Genomic DNA, 27,507 nt, shown 5'->3' with positions numbered 1-27,507 from the left:
CAGGGTTTGAACCGGCACACTTCTACTAGGTTTACTACGGATATCATTTGACTTATCCGTTGGTCCACTGAGGCACACAATAAAAAAACAATTTCCTTCTTCCCATATTGCGCTGCAACGACACTGGGATGAGCCCCCGAAGGGGGGCGAAATTCTAGTTTTTGTAATGTGGCCCACAGGTAAATCTATTTGAGTATCCCTGCTCTACGGCTACGCATCCTCTGTGCACGGTTCCCTTGTGGGCTGAGGGTGACTGTCTGTTGGTCGCGCGCGCGCACACACACACACACACACACACACACACACACACACACACACACACACACACACACACAGACATGGCACATTCACTATCTAGGCATTTCTACCTGCTTTTCGTCTGTCTCTGTACAGGTAAAAAGAGACTTTGTATATATTGTAACAGTAATCATTGCTATATAGAGTGTGTTCAGTAACAGTGTTAAATAGCTCTATATTGTGACAGTAATCATTGCTATATAGTGTGTTCAGTAACAGTGTTAAATAGCTCTATATTGTGACAGTAATCATTGCTATATAGTGTGTTCAGTAACAGTGTTAAATAGCTCTATATTGTGACAGTAATCATTGCTATATAGTGTGTTCAGTAACAGTGTTAAATAGCTCTATATTGTAACAGTAATCATTGCTATATAGTGTGTTCAGTAACAGTGTTAAATAGCTCTATATTGTGACAGTAATCATTGCTATATAGTGTGTTCAGTAACAGTGTTAAATAGCTCTATATTGTGACAGTAATCATTGCTATATAGTGTGTTCAGTAACAGTGTTAAATAGCTCTATATTGTGACAGTAATCATTGCTATATAGTGTGTTCAGTAACAGTGTTAAATAGCTCTATATTGTAACAGTAATCATTGCTATATAGTGTGTTCAGTAACAGTGTTAAATAGCTCTATATTGTGACAGTAATCATGAATTGCTATAGAGTGCAGTGTGTGTTCAGTAACAGTGTTAAATACAGCGGATTCGTCCGTTATCACTGTATTAAATATAAAAATCATAAATTTAGCCATACTTTGTGTGTAATAGCAAACACAAACACAAAGGAACAACACAAAGGAAATGATGTGTGGAACTAATTAATTAACACAACATAAACTTGTTTTTTCTCGTATTTTTTTAATTGAAACACTTGCACACTTCTTTTTTTTTTGTCCTCAGTTTATCTCAGAACACTGATGCAGCAACAAGAGACCGCCACTGGGTGGCAGTGCAATCACATCTGACTTTTTTTTCTTTTAAATTTTTATCATCATTATTATTATTAATATTAATTATTATCCAACAGCAAGAAGAATAATAATGGAGCTTAACTTCCTCTAAACAGGACACTACTGTACGTTTATAAATAAGTTAAGTATTTCAACATTAAAGCAGCCACTCTTCACCAAAACAAACAGAATTATGACTTTAAATGTAAAAAAAACCAAAACAAGATCACATATTTAGCGGAGAAAAACAGTGTTGCCAGATGGGAAATGTTGAATTATCGTAACTGGAGGCTTAAAAAAAAAATGATCCAAAACTTATCGTACACACAGTCGAAAACCAGTGGTGGAAAAATAACTCAATTGTTTTACTCAAGTAAAAGTACCAATACTGCAATTTAGAACTACTTCGTTACAAGTAAAAGTACGGAATTGAAAATGTACTTTTTTAAAAGTACAAAAGTATCGGCATCAAAATTTACTTAAAGTACTAAAAGTAAAAGTACTCATTGTGCAGAATGTGCCATTTCACACGTTCAAAATGTGTACAAAATCTATAGAAAATAGCGAATCAGCAGCCAGGGGGAGTGTAGTAAATTCACACACCTTTTTATTTGTGTGATAATGGCTCAGTTATCATACATTTGGGCATTTTGGGGAATTATTATCGTCATCATCATTGTTATTAATTTCATCTCGCAATTTTGGTAACCCATTTTTTTTCCACCCAGGGGTCAATTATCTAATGTAATCACTCTCTGCCAACCTGGGGAGAGCAGCAGACTGACCTCATGCTACCTTCTATGCATGAGGAGTTCAAACCGCTTCTTTTCGCAAAGGCCTCCTGTGTGTGTCGACACTGTGGATTGTTAAAAATGACAATGGATATCCATCCATCCATCTTCAACCGCTTATCCGTAGTCGGGTCGCGGGGTGACAATGGATATGACAATGAAATATACCACTTAAAGCATGATAGTAGCAACCAGTGTTAATTTTGGCAACAAATAGTCATAGTCCTTTGATTAATATTCCAAATAGTGGTGTGGTTGTCTTTGGCTCAGTGTTGTTTTTGGCAGCAAATTTTTATTTTAGTTTTAGTCAGTCTCTTGAATAGTTTTAATTTAGTTTTAATCACATTTTAGTCACCCGGAATGTTTAGTCTAGTTTTAGTCGACTAAATATCATAAGATCTTAGTCGACTAAAATGTGCTTTGGCGGGCCTTGATGCCGTCGTAATGGGTAGATCGGCTATTTTCAGCAATCGTCAATATATTTAATGGTCTTAGTATTAGTCATCGTAGCTTAGTAACTTAGTCATTTATTTCCATTTAGTTTTATTGTCAGTGTAAAAAGACAGTCGACGAATATTTTTCGTCATAGTTTTAGTCGACAAAATCAACACTGCTTTGGCTCAGATAAAAGAGAAGCAAAATGAAGCTGAGAGCAGAGCTGTACGTCTCTCACACACGCACGCACACACACACTCACGCACAGAACAGGGGAACATGTAGGCATTATTAAATAATGGATCTAACAGCAGTTGTCGTGACAGATACATTCTGTGGAGAGCAGCTCACAGTAAGCTGACCTTCAGATATCAGTTCAGCTTCTTTTGGAATTCATTCATTTTTTTCCCCCAGCAATAATTAGCCCTTCACTAAATCCCACCCCAAAAAGCGATTGTCCAATGCCAATCCAAATAGTTTAGCAACAGTTTCTATGCAGGACAGGTGAAGCTTTCTTCGCTGCTAACGTGCCTATTGGACAAGGATGGGTTGGGGAGGGACTTAGTGAAGGGCTAATTACCTGTCCAATGAGTTCAACTGACAAGACCGACAGACAGCGGCATGAGCTAATGGGAAGTCTCGCAATCAAACAGGATGTGTCGGGGGGAAGGAGGGAGGGAGGGGTGGAGAGAGAGAGAGAGAGAGAGAGAGAGAGAGAGAGGGGGAGAGAGAGAGAACACTGATGTGGATTCATAAAAATAATAATAACAACATAAAAACATTTCAAAGTAAAGTGCTTTTAACAAAACGGACATCATCCTCTTTCGTCTGATGTTTAAGAACAATCAAACCAACAACAAAAACAAACAAACAATCATGTGTGTACTTTAATTTACACCAAAACACGCTATGTACAACCTGGAGTCATTCCTATTGAAGTACCATCCATCGATCTTCAACCGCTTATCCTTATCCGGGTCGCGGGGGCAACAGCTCCACCAGAGAGCTCCAGACTTGCCTCTCCAGAGCAACATTAGTAACTTCCTCCTGGGGGATCCCGAGACGTTCCAAGGCCAGTGAGTCGATGTGTTTCCTCCATCTGGTCCTTGGTCTGCCCCGGGGTCTCCTCCCAGTGGGACGTGCGTCAAGGACCTCCCTAGGGAGACGCCCGAAAGGCATCCTGACCAGATGCCTGAACAACCTAAGCTGGCTCCTTTCCAAGCGAAGAAGTCTACTCCGAGTCTCTCTCTCGCGTGACTGAACTTCTCACCCTATCTCTAAGGAAGATGCCAGACACCGTCGGCGAAAACTAATTTCGGCCGCTTGTATTCGCAACCATATTCTTTCAGAAGCGATCTAAGATTCCCCTGTGGGGAAAATAACCCCACCTACCAGGGAAGAGACTCCCCCAGAGTTAGTGTCGAAGTGTCCTTGAGCAAGACTCTGAACCCCTGATTGCTCCCGATGTGCAGGTTGGTGCCTTGCATGGTTTCCTCTGCCATCGGTGTATGAATGTGTGTGTGAATGGGTGAATAACGTAATGCACAATCTATGTAAAGGTGTGTGAATGTGAATGTGAATGTGAATGTGAGTGTGTGCGTGTGCGTGTGTGAGTGTGTGTGTGTGTGTGGGTGTGCATGTCATGCGTGTGTGTTTGTGTGTGTGTGTGGGTGGGTGAATGTAATGCACATTCTTTACAAAGCGCTTTGGATGAAGGCTGCTATTTAAAGTATGTATTTATGGAGATCTTCTCTCGGGGTAAACCCACAGAGCTGTTCAAGATCTGCAAGGAGGAACAGGAACGCTCCACAGACTCATATAGAAGGGGCTTTTGGGGCCTTTTATACCATAAAGGAAGAGAGTGGACAGCCCCGCCCCCTACTATTCATTTCAATGGAAGTCGCTCAGTAGCGTCTTTGAAGCACCCGGAAGAACGCTCTACTTCCTGTATGAAGGACACGGAAGAACGCTCTACTTCCTGTTTGAAGGACCCGGAAGAATGCTCTACTTCCTGTTTGAAGCACCCGGAAGAACGCTCTACTTCCTGTTTGAAGGACCCGGAAGAATGCTCTACTTCCTGTTTGAAGCACCCAGAAGAACGCTCTACTTCCTGTTTGAAGGACCCGGAAGAATGCTCTACTTCCTGTTTGAAGCACCCGGAAGAACGGCGCTCTACTTCCGAGTTTGACCGCCAACAGGTTGTTGGTCAAAATGCAGAAGTGCAACCGAGAGCTCAACGTTAAACCCCGTGCTGGCTGCACTAAATGCAGGACCGCCATGTTGTTGGGTGTGGATAAAAAACCGGCCACTCGTTTCCACACCAGCTCTCTCTCTCTCTCTCACACACATACACACACACACGCACGCATGCACTCACGCACGCACGCACGCACGCATCACAGGACAACAGAAGCAAGCACTCACACAACAGACCGACGCAAATTAAAAAACTCAGAAGACAACGCCGCCGCAGGTCGCAACCAGCAGCACTAGTGTCACAGCGGCAAGGCGCTCCGCCGCAGCCATTGGCCGAGAGGCGGGGGCGGAGCTGTGAGGGGGCGGGTAGATCCTCCAGCGCTCCTTGTGAGGGTGCAGGCTCTCCATGTCCGTCAGCGCGCTGAGCGCGGCCGCGGTGAAGTTGGCGTCCCCGGTGGTGAGGAGGTCGAACACGCACGACTGGAAGTAGATGTCGCGGTGCTGCAGCCGCTCGCTGCATCGCTGCCGCGCGGCCTCCACACTGAAGCCTCCTCTAGGGGGCGCCACACCACCTCGTTGGGCCTGGAGGGGGGAGGGGGGAGGGGCAAAGCAACGGTTAGTAGACGCTAGGGCGGGGCTACTCAACTTTACACTTCTTTATGCTAAGGACCAGGGGCCAGGGGACGGGGGGCGTGGCTGGGGGCGGGGGCCATGGGGGTCTCACCTGCAGTCCCAGGGCGGGCGGGGAGGCGGCGGGCACCGGCAGCGGCAGGCGTCCCTGGCCACGGTCGATGCGCTCGGCGCTCGGGCAGCCGTTCAGGCACAGCTGGAGGTCCTGCGTCTCGGGGTCGTAGGTCAGCGCCAGCTCCTCGGGGATGCGCAGCGCCAGCGTCAGGTAGCGGCCCAGCTGGCGCACCACCAGCGTCACGCCGATGTAGCGCGCGTGCAGCTCCACGTGGCGCCCTGGCGCGCGCTCCCGGATCCACAGGGCGCGCGGGCGCCCGTCCGGCCCCGTGGAGGCCGAGGCCCCTCCCCCCGGCGAGGAGGACGAGGACTCCGCCTCCAGCGAGGAGGAGGAGAAGAAGGAGGGGTCGCTGCTGACCGTCCCGTCGTCGAAGGCCGCCGGGAGGTTGTCGGTCTGGGCCTGGTAGACGCGCTGCTCCGTGCACGCCTCGAACGGTTTGAAGATCACAGTGATCTGGAGAGACACGGAGGTTAGGGACGGTAACCCTGGGTTAGGGACGGAGACACAACCACCACACACTGGGTTAGTTGCCATTTATTTAGGCACAGCGAGCAGGCCAGCAGTGGAAGACGTTAGGGGGCGGTTTGGGACCATAGACTGTAAAAAAAATATGGACAAAGTGTTCTCCGGGTCTGATATGGACGTAAGATGAAGCCAGTCAGTCCTTGAATTGTAAATCGCCATCTTTCTAGATCCGTTTGGGCCCAGCTGGCCGTTGGCTGGCCCAGACAACGAGGTGGGACTTCCCCCCTTCTTCGTTTTTATTTTGACTCGAACGGGGGGTGGCTCCCGATCATAGACTGTAACGGTAGCCACGCCCCTCAGAACATACGCAAGTTTATGGTATTTTTTTAAATAAATGGGACCATCATTTTCCAAAAACAATATTATGACATGAAATGAGACTTTAAACCAGTGACTGGAAGTAGAAAGTATTCATGACCATGTTTATTAAGGTAATACAGTCTAAAGTTGGGCCCAAATACATGGACCTCTATGGAGATATGGGGTTTTTTGGGCCCAATGACGGCGCCACAACAGACAATTATATGAACTTTCAGGAAGTCCCGATTTCATTAGTGGCTTCACAAAATATCTGTCTGACTGCCCCCCTGTTTGGGACATATTTAGGCAGGCAGTCATGTGAGACCATTGAAGAGCTTTATAACCAAGTAAAATAATTTTAAAATCAATCCTAAAAACAACCGGAAACCAATGCAGCGAAGCTAAAGCTGGAGTTTTTGTTAAAAACTCTGGCTGCCACATTTTGAACAAGTTGCAATCTGTCCAGAAAAAACTGCATTGCCGTAATTGAGCGAAGAGAAAACAAAGGCGTGGATCAGCGTTTTTGCATCGTCCAACAGATATAGGCTCTAATTTGCGCAATATTTCTAAGGTGAAAAAAGGCAATCTCGGTAAACATGATTAATGTGAGAATTAAAAAACAATTCAGAATCAATACAAGCCTACAAGGAATCAATACAAGGAATCAATACAAGGCCCCCCCCCACCCCTATAATTGACTATACAATTATATAAACACAATGGACACAAGGAAGTGGCAGGCACTCACTTCTGCTGATTATAGGAACATTACAAAGAGATGCAAAAGGAGCATAAGGAGAGATGAGGCAGCCTGACTAGTCTGTGCGTGGACATCTCCGCTCTGCCAAACTAATTTGGCGTTACGGGTGGTTTTAAACTCCACTGTCGCGTTCCCAAATGTATGTGACCAAAAATAGCAATTTAGGGTAAAGCGTGCCAACACGCCCATGACCACTAGGCGCAAATGCCGGTGTCGGCTACATACTGTAGATAGCGGGTGACGCTGGACAAAAATACCATTAAGGGACAGAGCAAGCTCCTATACTCGCAATTTTCGGGCCGCGGCTGCATTGTGGGCCGCGTGGCGGGGAAATTGGAGCCTAAGGAGCTTTATTTTCGTCCATGCTAAACCCCTTATTCCTAAACATATATTTTTTATTATTTAGAAAAAACATTTGAGTAGTTCAAATAGCCAATCTACAAGCTCACAACGTGTCGATGTTGATTGGCTATTTAACTATTCAAAAATAGCAGATCTACAAGCTCACAGTCACAATGTGTGGCTTCACAGTGCTTGCAGATGCAATATATCTGTGTGTGTTTGTTTAGATCAAAAGTCCCTAAATGTGCTAAATGTCTTAGTACTCTTACTTACTCTTCAACCATCGCTATGACTCCTGCTGGACAGCAGAGGGCAGTGCTACTCTGTCAGACACATTCATTTGCTTTTCTTTAGCCCCTCCTATACATTTAGACCTGAGGTTGAAATGTAAAAAATGTTTTCAAAAACAGCTTTATACCTCATGTTTCTATATCAGTGGTGCTCAATATATCATGTCAAGGACCCCCAGAATTATATGTAACCCCCATCTGAAAATATGTTGTTCCAGGGACCCCCCACCCAGAAGCAAAGATTTGAGTTACAAACCACCGAGTGCCGCACTATGAGCTTGTAGATCTGCTATTTTTCTAAAGCTAAAGTATAACATAATGCTTACAAGTTGTAAGCCCCAAAATGGGATATAAAGGTTTAATGTTTGTTTTTAGTTCAATGTTTGTACGCCATTGACAATGAAGGGAACATTTACGTCATAATGTGCCACGTTACTTCATATTGTCTCTTTAATTGTTAATGGCGTTTAATGTTTGTGTTTGCACCGTTTGTTTTACATCACCATTACGTCACCTAATCAACATGAGTTAGACTTTAATATATTAGCGGCCCTCACTTCACACGGGTGTGATTTCTTTTTTTACCATTCACCTATTTCTATTCCTGCATTTCCTTAGTGTTGTTTCACAATAAAGAATACAATATCACATGCGCACACACACACACACACACACACACACACACAGCGCGTCAGGTTAGCGTCCTATCAGGTTAGCGTCTTATCAGGTTACCCTCTATATCAAACGCACAAGCCTAACAGTTGTGCAAACAAACACTGCTTGCTTCTGTGTATAATATAACATAATAACCTTCACTTCCAGTACAGGAGCAGAGCACACGGTCTGGGGGTGTGGACAGTACTGGTAAATTAACATAATATCGTCAAAATCAGGCACATGCACACATAGACATCAATGGGGGCTTCAGCCCCTGCCCTTTTACCCGTCTGTAAAACGACTGCCCTTTCCCAGACCATGAATGCAGAATTTACTGTGGTGGATAAATGAAAATGGCCATATAGGCCTACCCGTGAATTGATTTAATTCTGAACTCTCCTGATCTTGAACGCAGCATTTTGCGTTGAAAGAATCGCCGCAAAATAGCAGATCTACAAGCTCTCAACGTGTAGTGGCTGCGATGTGTTGAGAGCTTGTAGATCGGCTATTTTCTTCCAAAAGTGCCCTCTTAGGGAATTTCAGCCCCTGCCTCTGTAACAGTGTTGTTTTTTTTGGTTGATTTTAGTTTTAGTCACATTTTAGTCACCTGGAATGCCTTAGTGTTAGTCTAGTTTTAGTCGACTAAATCTACAGTTGATTTAGTCAAACAAAATGTATTTTGGTGGGCCTTGATGCCATCGTTTTTTCACGACGCTTGGAAGGTCTTTAAATAAATTAATTTTGAAATGTCTAAAAAAAAACGGCAGGTTACAAAACTTTTTTTGTTGTTTTTCTTCTTTGTAATTATTTGTTTGGTCCAAAATATTGTGTTTGTTGTCATGATTTGTCGCGACTCGAGTTGGCTTCGTACGACGTTTAAAAGGTCTTTAAATAAATACTTTTTGAAATGTCTATGGGAAAAATGCATTGGGATTAATTTCCTGGGCCTGGCGTCGTCATGAAAGGGGGCGGAACTGCCACGATCTATTGAACAGACTGTATACGTCTGTGTTGTTGGTTATTTTTATTTTTTTTATAAATAAATAAATCACACCTGTGTGAAGATGATCATACATCATCACATTCCGGCCAATCACAATTCGCGTCCTCACTTTTCTGTCCTCACCATTTCCCCTCTCAATGACCTTCTTTACTTTACTACCAGTAAGACGCGCAAACGCAGGAAGCGAACGCAGCTCTAAGTTATTCTTTTTTTAAGTTAAGTTATTTTTAAGTTAAGTTTTTAACTTAGCCATAACCATATAAGGAGTCCCCAAAGCAGCTATACGTCCAAATATGGAGTGTGTTGCATCAATCACAAACAAATCACTCAGCTCCATATATGGGCACAAAGGGGGGGGACACGGACACACAGACACACGGACACACACAGACAGACAGACAGACAGACATGATCTGCTAGGTCTCATAGTAAGTGCTCACTGCGTTCGCAACCAGACTTTACTGTGATTGGTTAAAAAGCAGGTCAAATATTCTATTCTGGTTTATTAGTAAGGAACTTCTTTTTTTTTTTTTCAATCAAAACGGTTGCTGTTTGAATCAACATCACAGACAAACACGCACGCACACACACACACAGGAACTTCAGGAAGTGTGACCTTGTCAGAGGTGGGGCAGGTTATTAGTCATGATTATTAGGAACACACACACGCACACACACACACACACGCACACACGCAGCACATTAGTGACTAGGCTGGCTGTCATGTGAACAAAGCAGCCATTGACCGGAACAATGATGCTAACACGCTAACGCTAATGCCACACCCACCCCTGCTGACACTAACACGCACCGTGACCAGCGTCACGGTGTGTGTGTGTGTGTGTGTGTGTGTGTGTGTGTGTGCGCATGTGTGTGTGTGTCACAGTGTTTGCATAGCTGTGCCAAATTACAACTTGTTAAAAAGTAATTTGTTTTTAACTGTTGTCCGGGGAGAGCCAGTACCCATGTGTAATGTGTTTGTGCTGGTGTGTGCATGCGTGCGTGCGTGATTGCGTGCGTGCGTGCGTGCGTGCGTGTCCAGTGTAGACCTACACACACTCATGTTCTGTTGATGAATTCAACGCATAGGACCACAATGGAAACAAGTCTGGTACTTTCTCGTGGTCATTTCAGTCGGCAGGATTAACACCGATACAGGAAGCCTCGTCATGTGGGATTAAAGATGGAGTGGCGGGATAAAAACATGATCATCAGGTACTGTTATTATATAAGGAGGAAGAACCTTTTTAAAACATGATCATCAGGTACTGTTATTGCGAACGCATTGAGCACTTACTATGAGACCTAGCAGATCATGTCTGTCTGTCTGTGTGTCCGTGTGTCCGTGTGTCTGTCCCGCTATCCAAATATGGAGTGTGTTGCATCAGCAATCACTCAGCTCCATATATGGGCACAAAAGGGGCCAGGTCCACTCAGCTCCATATATGGGCACAAAAGGGGCCAGGTCCACATATTCAGTAACAGCGGGACAGACACACAGACAGACAGACAGACATGATCTGCAGGGTCTCAGCTGCGTTCGCTTCCCGCGTTTGCGCGTCTTACTGGTTATATAAGGAGGAAGAACCTTTTTTTTTAAAGTGTACAGTATTTGTTATAACGTCCTTTTTATGTGGACACGCCCACCAGTTCATTAGGTATATTCAGTGATTTCACTTAATTCAAATAACATTTTTATAATCCTCCCTACTATAGAGTGTGCTGACCATATAAGGAGTTCCTCCCTGTCCCCAGTGAGCCCCTGGGGTCAAAAAAACCATAGTTTTTAATTTTTGGCTATAGGTGGCCAAGTCTTCATCCAATCAGGATGAGAGGGGCCTTCCGCCAATCATGATCGAGCAGAGGCGGGCCGTGGTGTGCGTGATGTTGGCCTGTTGCACTTCCCCCCACTGTAGAGCGTGTGCATGTGCACTTCTAGCTACCGGGGCTGTAAAGAAGACTCTGACTAGGACGTTGGGCTATATGACATATGACATGTTTAGTATGACAATCCCTATATTTGGGCCCAAGCCAACCTAGTGCTGATATCAGATAGATGTGGTAGAACTATATATGGATAGATCTAACTGGCTTAGTCATCGTGACAAGCCTGGTCGGAGAATATATAAAGGGTCGGCTTCAGGGAGAAGGCAGAAGTCGTAGCATCCTGGTTTAAGTTCTAACCTAAGTAATCAGCAATAGAGCCTTGAGCTATTATATAGGGACGCACTGGTTTTTTCCCAAATCACCCAAATCACTGAATGCTCCTTTAAGTACGCCCACCAGTTCATTAAGTATGTGGACACGCCCACCAGTTCATTAAGTATGTGGACACGCCCACCAGTTCATTAAGTATGTGGACACGCCCACCAGTTCATTAAGTATGTGGACACGCCCACCAGTTCATTAAATATGTGGACACGCCCACCAGTTAATTAAATATGTGGACACGCCCACCAGTTCATTAAATATGTGGACACGCCCACCAGTTCATTAAGTATGTGGACACGCCCACCAGTTCATTAAGTATGTGGACACGCCCACCAGTTCATTAAATAAGTGGACACTCCCACCAGTTCATTAACTCTTTTTTGTCCCCAAGTCCGTATATATAAATATATACATACCCCAACGTATACTCAATCTATATAATGGTTGAGGCCTACGGAAGCTTTTAGCATTGGTCCGGTTCCTATAGCAACGCCCCACAGTTCCAACTATGGGATTGCAAGTATAATGACCGTGCAAACCAGTTGAAACTAAAAGGAGGATTTTCAAACCTCCATAAATCCGACTCCAGGATCGCTGTCCTTGGTGGATTTTCTGCCATCCACATTTCGGATTTAAGTACTGTCCATGATTTTGACCACGGTCGAGATCATGGATTTCACAATGCCACGCCAGACTTTCCGGTCCTTCTTTGCCATCCCCAGTTCTCGTTTACTGATGCATGTAGTCCCTAGCGATGACATCAGGGAACGACAGTTTTCTACTCATCATAAACACATGGAAAAACTGGAACAAATAGAAAATCCACGGCCCTCCATCTTTAACACAGACACAGGAAGCATGGTCATGTGGTTGGAGTGCCAATTATGTCAGACATTGAACAGAATTCAGCCACAGAGCCTTGTTCAGCTCTGGGCTTAATTATTATCCCGTTCTGAACGGGAACCCATTTTGGTGTTTTAAGCATTATGTTATACTTTAGCCGTTATTATATTCTTTCAGAGCGCACGTTATTAACTCAAGTCTTTTCAGATGGGGGTCGGTGGCCGATTACATATAGTTTTGGGGGTCCTTGACATGAAAATGTTTGAGCACCACCACTGACATATAGAAACATAGGGTTTTTCAGAAAAGAAAACATTTGTAGAATCGACCTCAGGTCTAAATGAGTTATTGGGCATTCCTGTTCCAATCTGCAGGCCTCTCTCTCTCTCACACAACAACCAACCAGTTTATGGACACAGACTTACAAATATAAAACACAAGAAATTGTAAATTTACCGAAGCTGCATAATAGCATCCGTTCCGTTTGTACTTTTACAAGGCGGATCTCAAGCATCTGACTGTCAACACCCCCTCCTCTCCCCTCCCCCCCCTCTCGAGTTGATATGTATTTGTCTTGTGCCTTTATCAAGGACACTTCGGCACTAACTCTGGGGGAGCCCGGGTTCGAACTGGCAACCTTGCGGTTAACATCCGGCCACTCTACCCCTGAACCACCGTCGCCCCTATGCAACCATGTATGAAACACATAAACAATATTACATACATAAAGACATGATCATCTTCATCATCATCAGTTTTCGACCGTGGTCGAGATCATGGATTTCACAATGCCACGGCCAGACTTCCCGGTCCCTTCATTGCCATCCCCAATTCCTGCTTACTGATGCATGTGTCCCTAGCGATGACATCAGGGAACGACAGTTTTCTACCTCTGGTCTGCTTTGAGCCAGGATTCCAGAGAAGAAGGGAAGATATAACCTCATTGTCAGCTCTGTAGCAGTGGCCGGCAAACTGTGTTCTTCAGACTAGTGAAGAAACACGGGGAAGGTTGCCGTACATTAGATTAGTCGATGGGTGGCTCTTCCAAGAGATTTTGCGCTCTCATTAGAAGGCGGGTGTAAGGGCCATCCAACCGTTTCTCTAATTTCTTTGAAAGTGTCCATGTCTCGGAGCCATAGGGTAGAATTGGCTCGACGGTCGTTCTAAATATATCTTTTACTTTGAACATTTTACTAAACTGGGATGACCAGATTAAGACAAGAGCAATGTCCATCCACCGCTTAGATTACCCCATGGCTACAACTCCTGATTAAGCCTCAAAGTCGACTGGTGGACAAAGGACCTCTTTAGTCTGACCTTATTGTATGCTGGTACACCATATCTCCTTCCTGAAGGCAACCTACTGTATAATCTCCATACAACACAAGGCTAGTATTAGAGGTGATATTCCCTATATTCTTTACAACACATGGCTAGTATTAGAGGTGATATTCCTTATATTCTCTACAACACATGGCTAGTATTAGAGGTGATATTCCCTATATTCTTTACAACACAAGGCTAGTATTAGAGGTGATATTCCTTATATTCTCTACAACACATGGCTAGTATTAGAGGTGATATTCCTTATATTCTCTACAACACAAGGCTAGTATTAGAGGTGTTATTCCTTATATTCTCTACAACACATCTAGCTAGTATTAGAGGTGATATTCCCTATATTCTCTACAACACATCTAGCTAGTATTAGAGGTGATATTCCTTATATTCTCTACAACACATCTAGCTAGTATTAGAGGTGATATTCCCTATATTCTCTACAACACATCTAGCTAGTATTAGAGGTGATATTCCTTATATTCTCTACAACACATCTAGCTAGTATTAGAGGTGATATTCCCTATATTCTCTACAACACATCTAGCTAGTATTAGAGGTGATATTCCCTATATTCTCTACAACACATCTAGCTAGTATTAGAGGTGATATTCCTTATATTCTCTACAACACATCTAGCTAGTATTAGAGGTGATATTCCTTATATTCTCTACAACACATCTAGCTAGTATTAGAGGTGATATTCCTTATATTCTCTACAACACATCTAGCTAGTATTAGAGGTGATATTCCTTATATTCTCTACAACACATCTAGCTAGTATTAGAGGTGATATTCCCTATATTCTCTACAACACATCTAGCTAGTATTAGAGGTGTTATTCCTTATATTCTCTACAACACATCTAGCTAGTATTAGAGGTGTTATTCCTTATATTCTCTACAACACATGGCTAGTATTAGAGGTGATATTCCCTATATTCTCTACAACACATCTAGCTAGTATTAGAGGTGTTATTCCTTATATTCTCTACAACACATCTAGCTAGTATTAGAGGTGTTATTCCCTATATTCTCTACAACACAAGGCTAGTATTAGAGGTGTTATTCCTTATATTCTCTACAACACAAGGCTAGTATTAGAGGTGTTATTCCCTATATTCTCTACAACACAAGGCTAGTATTAGAGGTGTTATTCCTTGCTAACATTAGGACAGATTTGGAGTCAGGGAGAATTCTACCAGTGCTTTAGCACCTCGGTGAGGAATGCCTCTTATAGACTGACCACGACCCCCCCTCCTTTCCCCCCCTTTCCAGAATGACCACGACCCCCCCCCCTTCCAGAATGACCACGACCCCCCCTCCCCCCCCCCTTCCAGACTGACCACGACAACCCCCTCCTCCCCCCCCCTTCCAGACTGACCACGACCCCCCTCCTCCCCCTTCCAGACTGACCACGACTCCCCCTCCTCCCTTTCCAGAATGACCATGACCCCACCCCCACCCTTCCAGAATGACTACGACCCCCCCCCCCCTCTTCCAGAATGACTACGACCCCCCCCCTCTTCCAGAATGACTACGACCCCCCCTCCCCTCTTCCAGAATGACTACGACCCCCCCCCCCCCCCTTCCAGACTGACTACGACCCCCCTCCCCTCTTCCAGAATGACTACGACCCCCCCCCCCCTCTTCCAGAATGACTACGACCCCCCTCCCCCCAGACTGTGGTCAAATGACAAAAGTACACGTAGTGATGGGAGAACTAAGTATACTCTGTTAGGTAAAAGGTATTGGACGAAGGTGTTGGTATAAAAAAATATAAATACTTAACCAGAGTTCTCCCCCCAGCCAGAACATGATAGTGTGTGGGGGGGGGAGGCTTTGACGCGTGTGTAACCGCGCGCACACACACACACACACACACACACACACACATATTCCTGTGTGTACATGCATCTCACATGACTGTGAAAGGAATGTTCTCTCCTGAGGACAATAAAGCTGCTGTGTGTGTGTGTGTGTGTGTGTGTGTGTGTGTGTGTGTGTGTGTGTGTGTGTGTGTGTGTGTGTGTGTGTGTGTGTGTGTCCAGAGCGACACACTGGCTTCCTTTCACACCATGTCATTCCATGATATTAGAGCTCATTACACTACAGGCTAGATGACTAACACACACACACACACACACACACACGCACACACACACACACACACACACACACACACACACACACACACACACACTCCTTAAAAAAAGCAAAGCAAAGCATTCATTGAATCTAAACGTCTAAACAGAAGAGCAGCAGACCAAACACAACCAGCCCCAGTTGTGTGGAATATGATGTTAATATTACTACGACCATACAGTACACTATACATGATTGGTCAACCTTAAACCCCGCCCCCCTCACCTTATTGGTTGCCGTGGCGCTGGAGCCGCTCACCACCGGGACGTTGGTGACCTGCACGGACAGGAAGCGGTTGTCGACTAGAGGCCACGCCCCTTCCACCTTACACGTCTGGAAGCTGTCCCTGAAAGGGTTAAAAAAATATATATATATTATATATAACGTTTTTTTATTTCGACGACAGGTCTAAATGGGTTAAACCAGGGGTTTGAAATGCACAATCTATGTAAAGGTGTGTGAATGTGTGTGTGAATGGGTGAGTGAAATGCACAATCTATGTAAAGGTGTGTGAATGGGGGAGTGAAATGCACAATCTATGTAAAGCGCCGTGGATAAAGGCGCTAAATAAATGCACCCTTTACCATGTTTACCATTTAAAATGTGATACACGCAACAACTAGGGCTGTGGCGAGAGATGCACGATACAATCCGTAGCGTATCTGAATCGTCCAATTATCGGCCAAAAAAAAAAGGCTAAATCGTTATCAAACCGATCTCAAAGTAACCAACGCTAACCAAATGGACCCTCCCGGGTCAGGCCTACCTGAACGTGCGCAGGTGCGGGTCGCCGAACAGTCCGCAGAACAGGTATCCGGGCGGCATGTCGCCGCCGAGCGGCGGCGGCGCCTGGCCACCGTGCGTGTGTGCGTGGCCGCCGTGCGCGTGGTGCGCGTGCATGTGAGCGTGCGTGTGCGCGGCGTGCGCGTGCAGCATGCGTCCGTGGTAGTCGCAGGGCTCGGGGAGGAGCTCCTCGGGCTGCGTGGCCGACGTCGGGCCGTCTCTGGAGCAGTTCCTCTGGAAGCACAACAACGTCACGTCACGTTTAGCCCCATTTTAGACCCAAGGACCATTCTACTAAATGTCTTCTAAATCCTGACAGTTTTCTGAAAAAACCTCATGTTTCTATGTCAGTCGTTCTCAAACCTTTCCATGTCAAGGACCCCCAAAAATATACGTAATTGGCCGCCGACCCCCCATCTGAAAATATATTGTTCCAGGGGGACCTCCCAGAAGCAAAGATATGAGTTAAAAATGTTCGCTCTGAAAGAATATGAATTGAAAGATTTGCATCACATTTTCAGTATAACATAATGCTTAAAACACCAAAAGGGGTTCCCGTCCTGAACTGGTTCTAATATTTATATTTATTTACAACTGTAGATTTAGTCGACCAAAATCGTATGATATTCAGTCGACAAAAAACTAGACTAAACACAAAAACATTCCCAGGTGACTAAAATGTGACTAAAACTAAATGAAAACTATCCAGAAGACTATGACCAAAAACTACATTCGAAACCACCTGGCTCATGAGGTCAAAGGTCAGATAGACACACCCACCTGTCTCATGAGGTCAGATAGATGGACACACCCACCTGGCTCATGAGGTCAAAGGTCAGATAGACAGACCCACCCACCTGGCTCATGAGGTCAGAGATTCCCAGCACGGCGGAGTGGAACACCAGGTTCCCGCGGCAGGCCTTGGCGGTGCGCGAGGTGCAGGAGGAGTACGCCCGCAGGCCGCTGCAGAAGTCCAGGTCGAAGCCGTCCGCCGCCGGCGTCAGGTGAGAGGTCAGCGTCACGAAGTCCGACGTGCACTTCTGGATGCGACACTGCGGGGGAGGGGAGGCGGCCGGGGACCCCTGCTGGCAGTGGCCTGGAACAACACAACGATAATGATATTGATTGATTGACTTGAAAATGAAATGTACCCGTTCACAACTCAATACAGAGACTGTTAACAGTTTACAGAATGGGTACATTTCACATGAAATGTACCTATTCACAACTCAATACAAAGACTGTTAACAGTTTACAGAATAGGTACATTTCACATGAAATGTACCTATTCACAACTCAATACAAAGACTGTTAACAGTTTACAGAATAGGTACATTTCACATGAAATGTACCCGTTCACAACTCGATACAGAGACTGTTACTGTGGACGACACACTGATAAAGCATTACACTTGTTTACAACAGGGTGCTCCTTTTTCAATTCATCAGAACATTTAGAGACGTAAAAAGGGAAAAGAAACATATACAGTGAGGGGAGAAAGGGGGTGGGGGGGATTTTGAAAAATCGTGAAAATGTGGTGGAAGCGAACGTTTTTAACTCAAATCCTTGCTTCTGGGGGGTACCTGGAACATCATATTTTCAGATGGGGGTCGGCGGCCAAATTATACATATATTATTTGGGGGTCCTTGACATGAAAATGTTTGAGAACGACGGACATAGAAACATAAGGTTTTTCAGAAAACCGTCATGACTTTTTTTTGTTTAATTTCTCAGGTCCAAATGTCTTTAATAGTTCAAGCTCACAAAGTGTAGATCAATTTATTTATTTTTAAATGGAAGTTTAGGGATAAGGCTATAAGGCACCGACGAGCATAATGTAGTCTTTTCACTATGTGCATGATATTAGGTCAGAGTGTGTGTGTGTGTGTGTGTGTGTGTGTGTGTGTGTGTGTGTGTGTGTGTGTGTGTGTGTGTGTGTGTGTGTGTGTGTGTGTGTGTGTGTGTGTGCGTGCGTGCATGCTTTGATGTTTAACAGCACAGTTTCCTGTTCTAATCAGACAGACAGTAAAGATGATCTGACAAGCTGTCATAACAGTAGGACAAAGTTCACACACACGCACACACACACACACACACACACACACAACTCCAGCATTGGTTTTGTCAGCAAACTTTCAATAAAATTCTGTTAAGTTTTAGGCATATTTTAGTCATCTGGAATGTTTTACCATTAAGCTATAGTTTTAGTTAAATAAATATCATATGATTTTAGTCGACTAAATCTACAGTTGACTTAATTGACTAAAATGTATTTAGGTGGTGCCATTATATACGCAGTCGGAATGGCAGATTTGACACTTGGTTGCGTGCTGAAAAGAACAGATCTACAAGTCAAGTCAAGTCAATTTTAGTTAGAGTTTTAAGTCTGTCGCGATACGACGCATTGTGAGATCTGCGAAATTCAGCTTAACGGATCTCTTCTCCACCAGTCTAATCTCGACCACTCACTCACACTGGCTCACTCCAGCATGGCAGTGTTACGGAGACATTGGTGACCTGCAGAAATATGTGACCATCACATAACGTCACTGTCTGACTATGAACATAAATCACTGTGATTTGTTTATTAGCAGAGTTCAACCTATAGTGATATTTAGGCCACACATTTCTCGTATTTAAAGACCTCTGTGTAAGTTAGTCCACAAGAGTCCACATATTTCAGCAGGTCACTAATTTCACCATAAAGGGCCTTGCAAATGAGACCTCTGTTTTGACATGAAATATTGAGCACCACTGATATAGAAACATAAGGTTTTTCAGAAAACGGTCAGGATTTTGAAGACATTTTTTTTATTTCAACGTCAGGCCTAAATGGGTTAAAGCAGTCCAAGTACACAGTAAAGACATACTGTAGCTGCAACATGACATACAGTACATTAGACGTACACATACAGGTACAGTAAGCTTGCTAACTGTAAAACACCAAAAGGGGTGTCCTGAAGCGGCCAACAGAGGAAATTGATCTGAGTGAAAGTGGAAGATTGTTCCAGTCAGATGGAGCTTTGCAGTGGAATGACCTGCGTCCAGACTCCCACAATATTCTGTTGGGACTTGGGACCCTTCCTTACTTCCTAGCTCTGTTCCATTCTGGTCAAACAGAGTCAGTGTTAATGATGCTAATGAAGGCTCTGTTCCATTCTGGTCAAACAGAGTCAGTGTTAAGGATGCTAATGAAGGCTCTGTTCCATTCTGGTCAAACAGAGTCAGTGTTAATGATACTAACGACGGCTCTGTTCCATTCTGGTCAAACAGAGTCAGTGTTAATGATGCTAATGAAGGCTCTGTTCCATTCTGGTCAAAGATATATAGATTATGTTACCCCATGTAAAGATATCAAATAGATATGCTTATGTTTCAACAAATCCATATATAGCTATAGAGCAGGGATGGCCAAATGTGGCCAGATGTGACAGACAGACAGACAGACAGACAGACACTGTAGATGGAGAAGATAGAGTGGCAGGAAGTTAAAAGGAGAGAGAGAGAGAGAGAGAGAGAGATCAGGTCTAATGCATTAGTCACAGTGCTTCTCTTAGATTACGTGTACCAATGAAAGCTCTTCAGAGAAGCATGTGCAAGTGCATGTGCACCCACGCACACACTCTTCTGGATAGCAATATTGTGCAAGCTATTTTTTTGTATTTTTGGGCCACAAGACCGGCTCACAAGTCAACATAAATCATAATGGTGATCCTAACCCCAACCCGAGTCTAAATCTAACAGAAATAAAACTAAACATCTTGTGAGGACAAGAGAAATGGGGTCCTCCTCACAATGTTCTGCTGTACTAGTGGGGACATTAAGACCCTCACACACAGATAATATAGTAACACACACGCACGCATGCACGCGCACAGTCGCCACCTCCTCGTCAAACGCAGCTGGCATTCCGGACAGCCTGGGAGAGCTGTGTGTGTGTGTGTGTGTGTGTGTGTGTGTGTGTGTGTGTGTGTGTGTGTGTGGTGGGAGCTTCTGTATGTACCTGTGAAGTCTTCCATCATGACAGACTGCAGTTGATTCAAAAACAGGAAAATGGAGTAGAATCACTCCAGTCCTGTAAGAGTGTAAGTCACTGCATGGTCCCAGCCAGGGACCCCATAAGAGAAGATTCTTACAGCTCCAGCAGTGATTCTCAAACCATTTAATTTCAAGGACCCCCCAGTTTGACATGCATTAGTCTATGGACCCCCATTTAATGGCATTTCTATCTCTGGGACCCCAATTTATATAGTTAACTGTAGTGTACAAATGGAAGGATTCCATTTGTACACTCTCAGAGTTACAGACCCATAAGGGTCCATTTGGTTTTCATAGAGATTTACAAAAATATTTATATCAATTATTCTAAGGCTAGAATCAATCCATCCGGGATGACCATAAAACCTTTGATTCTGTGAAAAAACATTATTGAATATTTAATTATATGATTTATTGCAATTGTGTAAAAAAAATAAAAAATAAAGTTCAATGTATTTGAAAACATATCGTGGATCCTGTATTTAACATCTGTCTGTCTATTTTTTTCCTGTATATATTTTGAAAACTATATGTCTGCGTTCTCTTCTCACAAAGGCAAACATGTGTGAACCCTGCACGCACGCACACACGCAGCAAAGAGATCAGCAAAGATCTTCTCTCCACCTGAGGGGAAAGGCTTCAAACAGCTGCCTTATTGATCACCTCGTGTGTGTGTGTGCGCGCGCGCGCGCGCGCGCGCGTGCGTGCGTGCGTGCGTGCGTGTGTGTGTGCGTGTGTGTGTGTGTGTGTGTGTGTGTTTCACACTCATCAAGTTCAAACACACACGCAGCGTCTCTGGAGTATGAGCCTTAAACCATCCCAGTGATCCCGTGACCTTTCCTCCAGTGACCCCGTGACCTGTGAGAACCAGCACACTGGTTCTCACACTCAAGGACCCCCAAAATGATGTCATTTCCTTTACCAACCATATATGGACCCCAAAATGATGTAATTTCCTTTACCAACCATATATGGACCCCAAAATGATGTCATTTCCTTTACCAACCAAAAATGATGAAATGTGGATAACGAAAAGGTTTGACAGCATATCGAGTTTTTTTGAGTGTTTGTGTAAACACAAACATTACATTGTCCTATTAAACACAAACATTGTCCTATTAAACACAAACATTGTCCTATTAAACACAAACATTGAATGCCATTGACAATGAATGAAATGGGAAATTCAGCTCAATGTAAGTGGACGGGGGGTTTGTTTGGACTACAATGCCTCAAGGAGGCGGATCCTGTAGCGCATTGTAATGCAATAGCGATAGCCCCTCCTATATACAGGTTTAATGTTTGTTTAGCCGCTAACACAAACATTTTAAATGCCATTATCAATAAAGAGAGTTTAATGTTTGTTAATCACCATTACATCACCTAATCATAGCAACATGAGTTCGACTTTAATATATTAGCGCCCCTTACTTCACACAGGTGTGATTTTTAGTTCCTATGTATCGGTATGAAAACTTAAGTAAATGGTTTTTCAAGGATTTAGAGACATTTTCCTCCTACAGACGAGAGGATCTAATGGCCGTTTCCCCAAATGTGTCATGTCAAGTATGAACTCACAACGCTGTGTATCAGATGCTGTGTTCAGGTGTGTGTGTGTGTGTGTGTGTGTGTGTGTGTGTGTGTGTGTATGTGTGCCAGAACAGTCTGTTTTGTTTTGGCTTCAGACGAAGCAGTGTTAAACCAATTACTGAAGGTGTGACCACCCCACGAATAAACATTACATTTGCATGCACGCACGCATACGCAATTTTGCACACGCACACATATCGGAAGCAGTGACTCAGGGGTAGAGTAGCCGGTAGAACAGCTGTGAGGTTCCCAGTTCGATCCCTGTGGGCTCCCCCATACGCACACGCACGCACACACACACACACACACACACACACACAGACCAGGGTGTTGCTGGGTAAACAACAGTCAACATGACCATGTTGTAAAGCCACTAAATCTAAACTAAATGCTTGTCAAACTTCTCTCCCGACATATAATCCAGTAAAACACCAAAAGCGGTTCCTGCCCTGAATGGGTTCAAATACAGGAGCGTAGAACCTGCCCCATCCGGCTAGGAGGGGAATTTAATTTGTTCTTCGATTGGTTCTTGTTTTTGTTCTAATCCTAAACCCAATAATGCTGCTACTCTGACAAAACTCTGTCCAATCACCAAATCAGCAACAACTGATGATATTTCTAACGTGATTAATCCCTCCTCAGATCTTCTATTAACGGCTAGGTGTGCTGTCTGTAATGCTCATTTCAACCAGTTCAGAAGAACTACCTCTCGCTTCTGACACTACTTCCCCCCCACCACCCACCCCTTTTTCCCCTCACTGTATTCTTTTCCCTTTTTACCTCCTTTATGATGAATTCCTGTTCTGTTCTTTGGCTATATAGAAGTGTCTATTTGTACGTCTATAAATGTTTTGATGAATTGAACAAGGTGGACCATCTTGTAAACAAGTGTAATGCTTTATTGGGTCGTCCACTCACAGTTAACAATCTATGTATTGAGTATGTGCTTAAATGTACTGTAATTCTGCAAACTGTTAATACAATTTTAAATCAATCAATCAAAACCTGTTAGTCTACTTGCCAGCCCATAGAGCCCCATTGTGAACATGCCCACTGACATCATCACATTTGTGATGATGTCAGTCAATGGCTGTTTTTAGCCCAATGAGTGTGTTTTATCTTTTGCTAAACTAATGCTTGGAATGGATTCAGCATCATGAAAACCCCCTAGTTTGACACGTCACATGCGGGTCACATATTATGCCAATTATGAAAATTGCTCCAAGATATGCAAGTTAGCATCCATCCGGCAGTTTCTACATGCTGTGGACCCATACTCAACATTTTATATAATGTTTATCCCACGATTTTGTAACCCATTTTTCACCCCTGTGTCAATTATCTAATGACCCTGGACTCTACACACCCTCCGCCAACCTGGGGAGAGCAACGGACTTGAACTCATGCTTCCTTCATGCATGAGTGTCCAAGTTGCTCCTTACTCAACATTTCTAACATAAAACCTTGGTGTACTGAACATGTCTGGGTTCATTCACATTCTGGCACGTGGACTATGTAGTAATATAAATATTTCATTTCACTTTTCTCTTTGTTTTATTGTTCTTTTTTGGGGGCGACTCCTCCGCGTACCACCAGAGGGGGGGCTCAAGTACCACCGGTGGTACACGTAGGACTACCACAGGTTGAGGATCACTAGGCCATATGTCCAGTCATCCACATGTACAACCCTGACATCATGAATGCACCACAGAGATCACAGATCTGTGCTACAAATGCAAACGTTTTAAAATGGACAATATGCGTCTAGTTTCTGACAGACTTCAATCATCCAGTCCAGTCCAACAGAGGAGAGGAGAGGAGAGGAGAGGAGAGGAGAGGAGAGGAGAGGAGAGGAGAGGAGAGGAGAGGAGAGGAGAGGAGAGGAGAGGAGGGGGGAGGGGCTGCATGTGGAGGCCAGATGAAGCTCAAATGATGGACTCTCTCCTCCATCCATGAGCCATTAGCGAACAGACAGACGACCCAGGAGAGAGAGAGAGAAACATGATACAAGCTCTCTCTCTCTCTCTCTCTCTCTCTCTCTCAGACAGACAGACAGACACCAGGCCTTATTAAATCTTATAATCCTCAACCTCACATGCGTCTCTTGTCGCTGTGAGCTTGTAGCTCTGGTATTTTCAGTGCACGTCTATAAAAACAAACAGCAAGGTGTCTCTCTCTCTCTCTCTCTGTGAGTTGATTACACGTTCACCCTCCAGATGATGACATTATAGGAAGTAAACAGAGTCATTGTTGAAAAGACAGCATGTGTAATAATAACGGGACAAAGACAGACAGGCAGCGTGTTGATGCATCTCTGGAGCTACAGCTGTATGCAGCATGTCATTAAACACTTCTGGTGTTTTTAAGCATTGTGTGTTACACTTTAGCTATTGAAAAATAGCAGCTCTACAAGCTCATAGCGCACCACCGGGTGCCGCGCTACGAGCTTGTAGGTCTGCTATTTTTGAATAATCGTTAAAATGTGGCGCAAATCTTTGAATATATAGAATATATATTCTTTCAGAGCTAACGTTTTTAAACTCAGATCTTCTGGGGGGTGCCTGGAACAACATCTTTTCAGATGGGGGGGGGGGGGGGTTGGCAGCCAAATACATATTTGGGGTCCTTCACATGAAATAGTTTGAGCACCACTGATTTCAGAAAACTGTCATGATTTAGAAGACATTTGTAGAATTGTTTCCAGGTCTAAATGGTTTTTAAATACTTCTGCTGCATGTGAGAAACTAATACAAATATAAAACAGCCCAATGTGACTCCTCCTCACAGGGTCAAAATCACGCCTATAGTAAAACGTCGCTCTATTTTTGGAGGGGCTAGGCTACTCAATGCACTATTAATCGTTTTGTTTAATTACCGTATTGTGCTGAATATAGGACCCCGTTTTTCCAAGACTCATTTGACTCAAAAAGGAGTGCATGCCTTTTGTCCGACGGGGCATAGGTCCAATCCATTGGTCCCGTCGACTACCTACCCCAAACCCTCACCCTAACCATGACCACGAGCACGGGGCAGCACACCTAAACCTGACCCCAAACCCTCACCCTAACCATAACCGCGAGCACGGGGCAGCACACCTAAACCTGACCCCAAACCCTCACCCTAACCATAACCGCGAGCACGGGGCAGCACACCTAAACCTGACCCCAAACCCTCACCCTAACCATAACCGCTAGCACGGGGCAGCACACCTAAACCTGACCCCAAACCCTCACCCTAACCATAACCGCGAGCACGGGGCAGCACACCTAAACCTGACCCCAAACCCTCACCCTAACCATAACCGCGAGCACGGGGCAGCACACCTAAACCTGACCCCAAACCCTCACCCTAACCATAACCGCGAGCACGGGGCAGCACACCAAAACCTGACCCCAAACCCTCACCCTAACCATAACCGCGAGCACGGGGCAGCACACCTAAACCTAACCCCAAACCCTCACCCTAACCATAACCGCGAGCACGGGGCAGCACACCTAAACCTGACCCCAAACCCTCACCCTAACCATAACCGCGAGCACGGGGCAGCACACCTAAACCTGACCCCAAACCCTCACCCTAACCATAACCGCGAGCACGGGGCAGCACACCTAAACCTGACCCCAGTCCTCGATTATCCCATTTAGACCTGAGGAAGATTCTACAAATGTCAAATCCAAATCCTGACAACATCCTATGTTTCTGTCTGTCGTTCTCAAACATTTTCACGTCAAGGACCCCCAAGATTATATGTAATTGGCCGCCGACCCCCATCTGAAATTATGTTGTTCCAGGGACCCCCACAGAAGCAAAGATTTGAGTTTAAAACGCTCTGAAAGAATATATATTCAAAGATTTGCGCCACATGCACAAGCTTGTATATCTGCTGTTTTTTTAGGATATTTCCATTGGAAAACAACACAGTCTTATCTGTTTTATTGTTGTATTAATTGTGTCAAGGACTGACTGGGGGTAGACATTAGCATCCATGCTGCACTGCTAACTCCATGTATATTTATTTACACACTGTATGAATTGCATTGTTCAGAAATAGACCCTAAACTATGCATTGTTCCAATAGTGGTTTCTCAACCAGTGGTCTGTCAGGGGACCACCAGTGGTCCTTGAGGGGGCTCCAGGTGGCCCCCAGCTATAAATGATGGAGAGTTGGTAACCAAATGGACCCTAATAGATGTTTAACTCTTGAGAGCGTAAAATGTTACGCTCTCAAGAGTTGATTTTTTTAGTTAAACAGCTGTATTACTTAATTTACAAGAAGTCTATAGCCTACACAATATTAGAGAATGTATAAGAATTGTTCATTTTGATCAACGTTTGGCTGTTACTTCATCTTCTAATTAAGTTTTAAGAGGCTAAATGTCATCAAATGGTGGTCCGTGGCTCAAATTCCCAAGAAATAATGCATGGGCCTTTTCTTCATATGAAAAGGGTTGAAAACGACTGGAATGATCTTGACAAAGTAAAAGTAAAACGACAAGCGTGCATTTAGTGGGGCTTTGACAACATTACACTACTAGACAATATATCACTAATAGTACAGATACATGTATAATAAAACAGAAGCAGATCTTAATCATCTTTCTTACCCAGACTCGCTCCGCAGCACAGCCCGAGCAGCAGCTGCAGCAGTGGCCGCAGACGGAGCGCTGGAGCCGGGCAGGCGAGGCGCTCAGCCCCGCGGCGACGGCATCCACAGGCTCTGCCCATCCCCGTCCATGCAGGGGGGAGGGGGGGGGCGGTCCGCAGGGAGCAGTACTAGGACCTCTACAACAACTACAACACCTCCTCTTGTGATTCAAAGCTTTAATAATGTCCGGATCTTACACTACTACAGTCAGACAGCCACTAGCCAGGCCGCTTCTCGGTTCTCTCTCTCTTTGGGTCTCTCCGCCTCCTACTCCCCGGGCTGCTCGCCTTCCTCCTCCGCCTCCTCCTCTCCGCCTCCCCCGGAGGTGCGCAAGGGCATTAGACTGCTCCGCGCAATGCGATCCGATCCGATCCGTGCCGTGCCGTGCAGGGGCGGGGAGGAAGGAGCCGAGAAGGAAAGGAAGTGAACAACAGTCAGTTAAAGTGTGAGGAATGGGACTCTAGGCCCTGCTAGTCAGCTCCATAAACCCTCCAGGCTCATCGGCGGCTCGTCTCTCTCTCCGTAGCGGGGGTTCGGTGCTCTGGCTTTGGGGTTCTTTGCTTTGCTTTCCTCTTTGGTTGTTTCTGTCGGTCGGACTTTGCGCCTGCTTGTAGAA

General features: G+C 44.6%; 1 protein-coding gene across 1 annotated transcript; it reads right to left on the bottom strand.

Moving 5' to 3' along the window:
• Nucleotides 1-1,159: 1,159 nt before the first annotated feature.
• On the bottom strand, nucleotides 1,160-27,507 carry rgmb (repulsive guidance molecule BMP co-receptor b). Its single transcript, XM_080766686.1, has 6 exons — nucleotides 26,851-27,507; nucleotides 17,474-17,712; nucleotides 16,600-16,850; nucleotides 16,059-16,179; nucleotides 5,400-5,873; nucleotides 1,160-5,257 (listed from the first exon to the last, which is right to left on the bottom strand). Exons 1-6 carry the CDS (start codon nucleotides 26,969-26,971, stop codon nucleotides 4,931-4,933), a joined length of 1,533 nt encoding a protein of 510 aa, XP_080622812.1. The 5' UTR covers nucleotides 26,972-27,507; the 3' UTR covers nucleotides 1,160-4,930.

This window comes from Protomyctophum bolini (assembly GCF_963924005.1).
Source record: "Protomyctophum bolini genome assembly, chromosome: 6".
Classification (NCBI taxonomy): Eukaryota; Metazoa; Chordata; class Actinopteri; order Myctophiformes; family Myctophidae; genus Protomyctophum; species Protomyctophum bolini.
The sequence above is the reverse complement of the archived record's forward strand: the minus strand, read 5'-3'. Positions and strand labels throughout refer to the sequence as shown.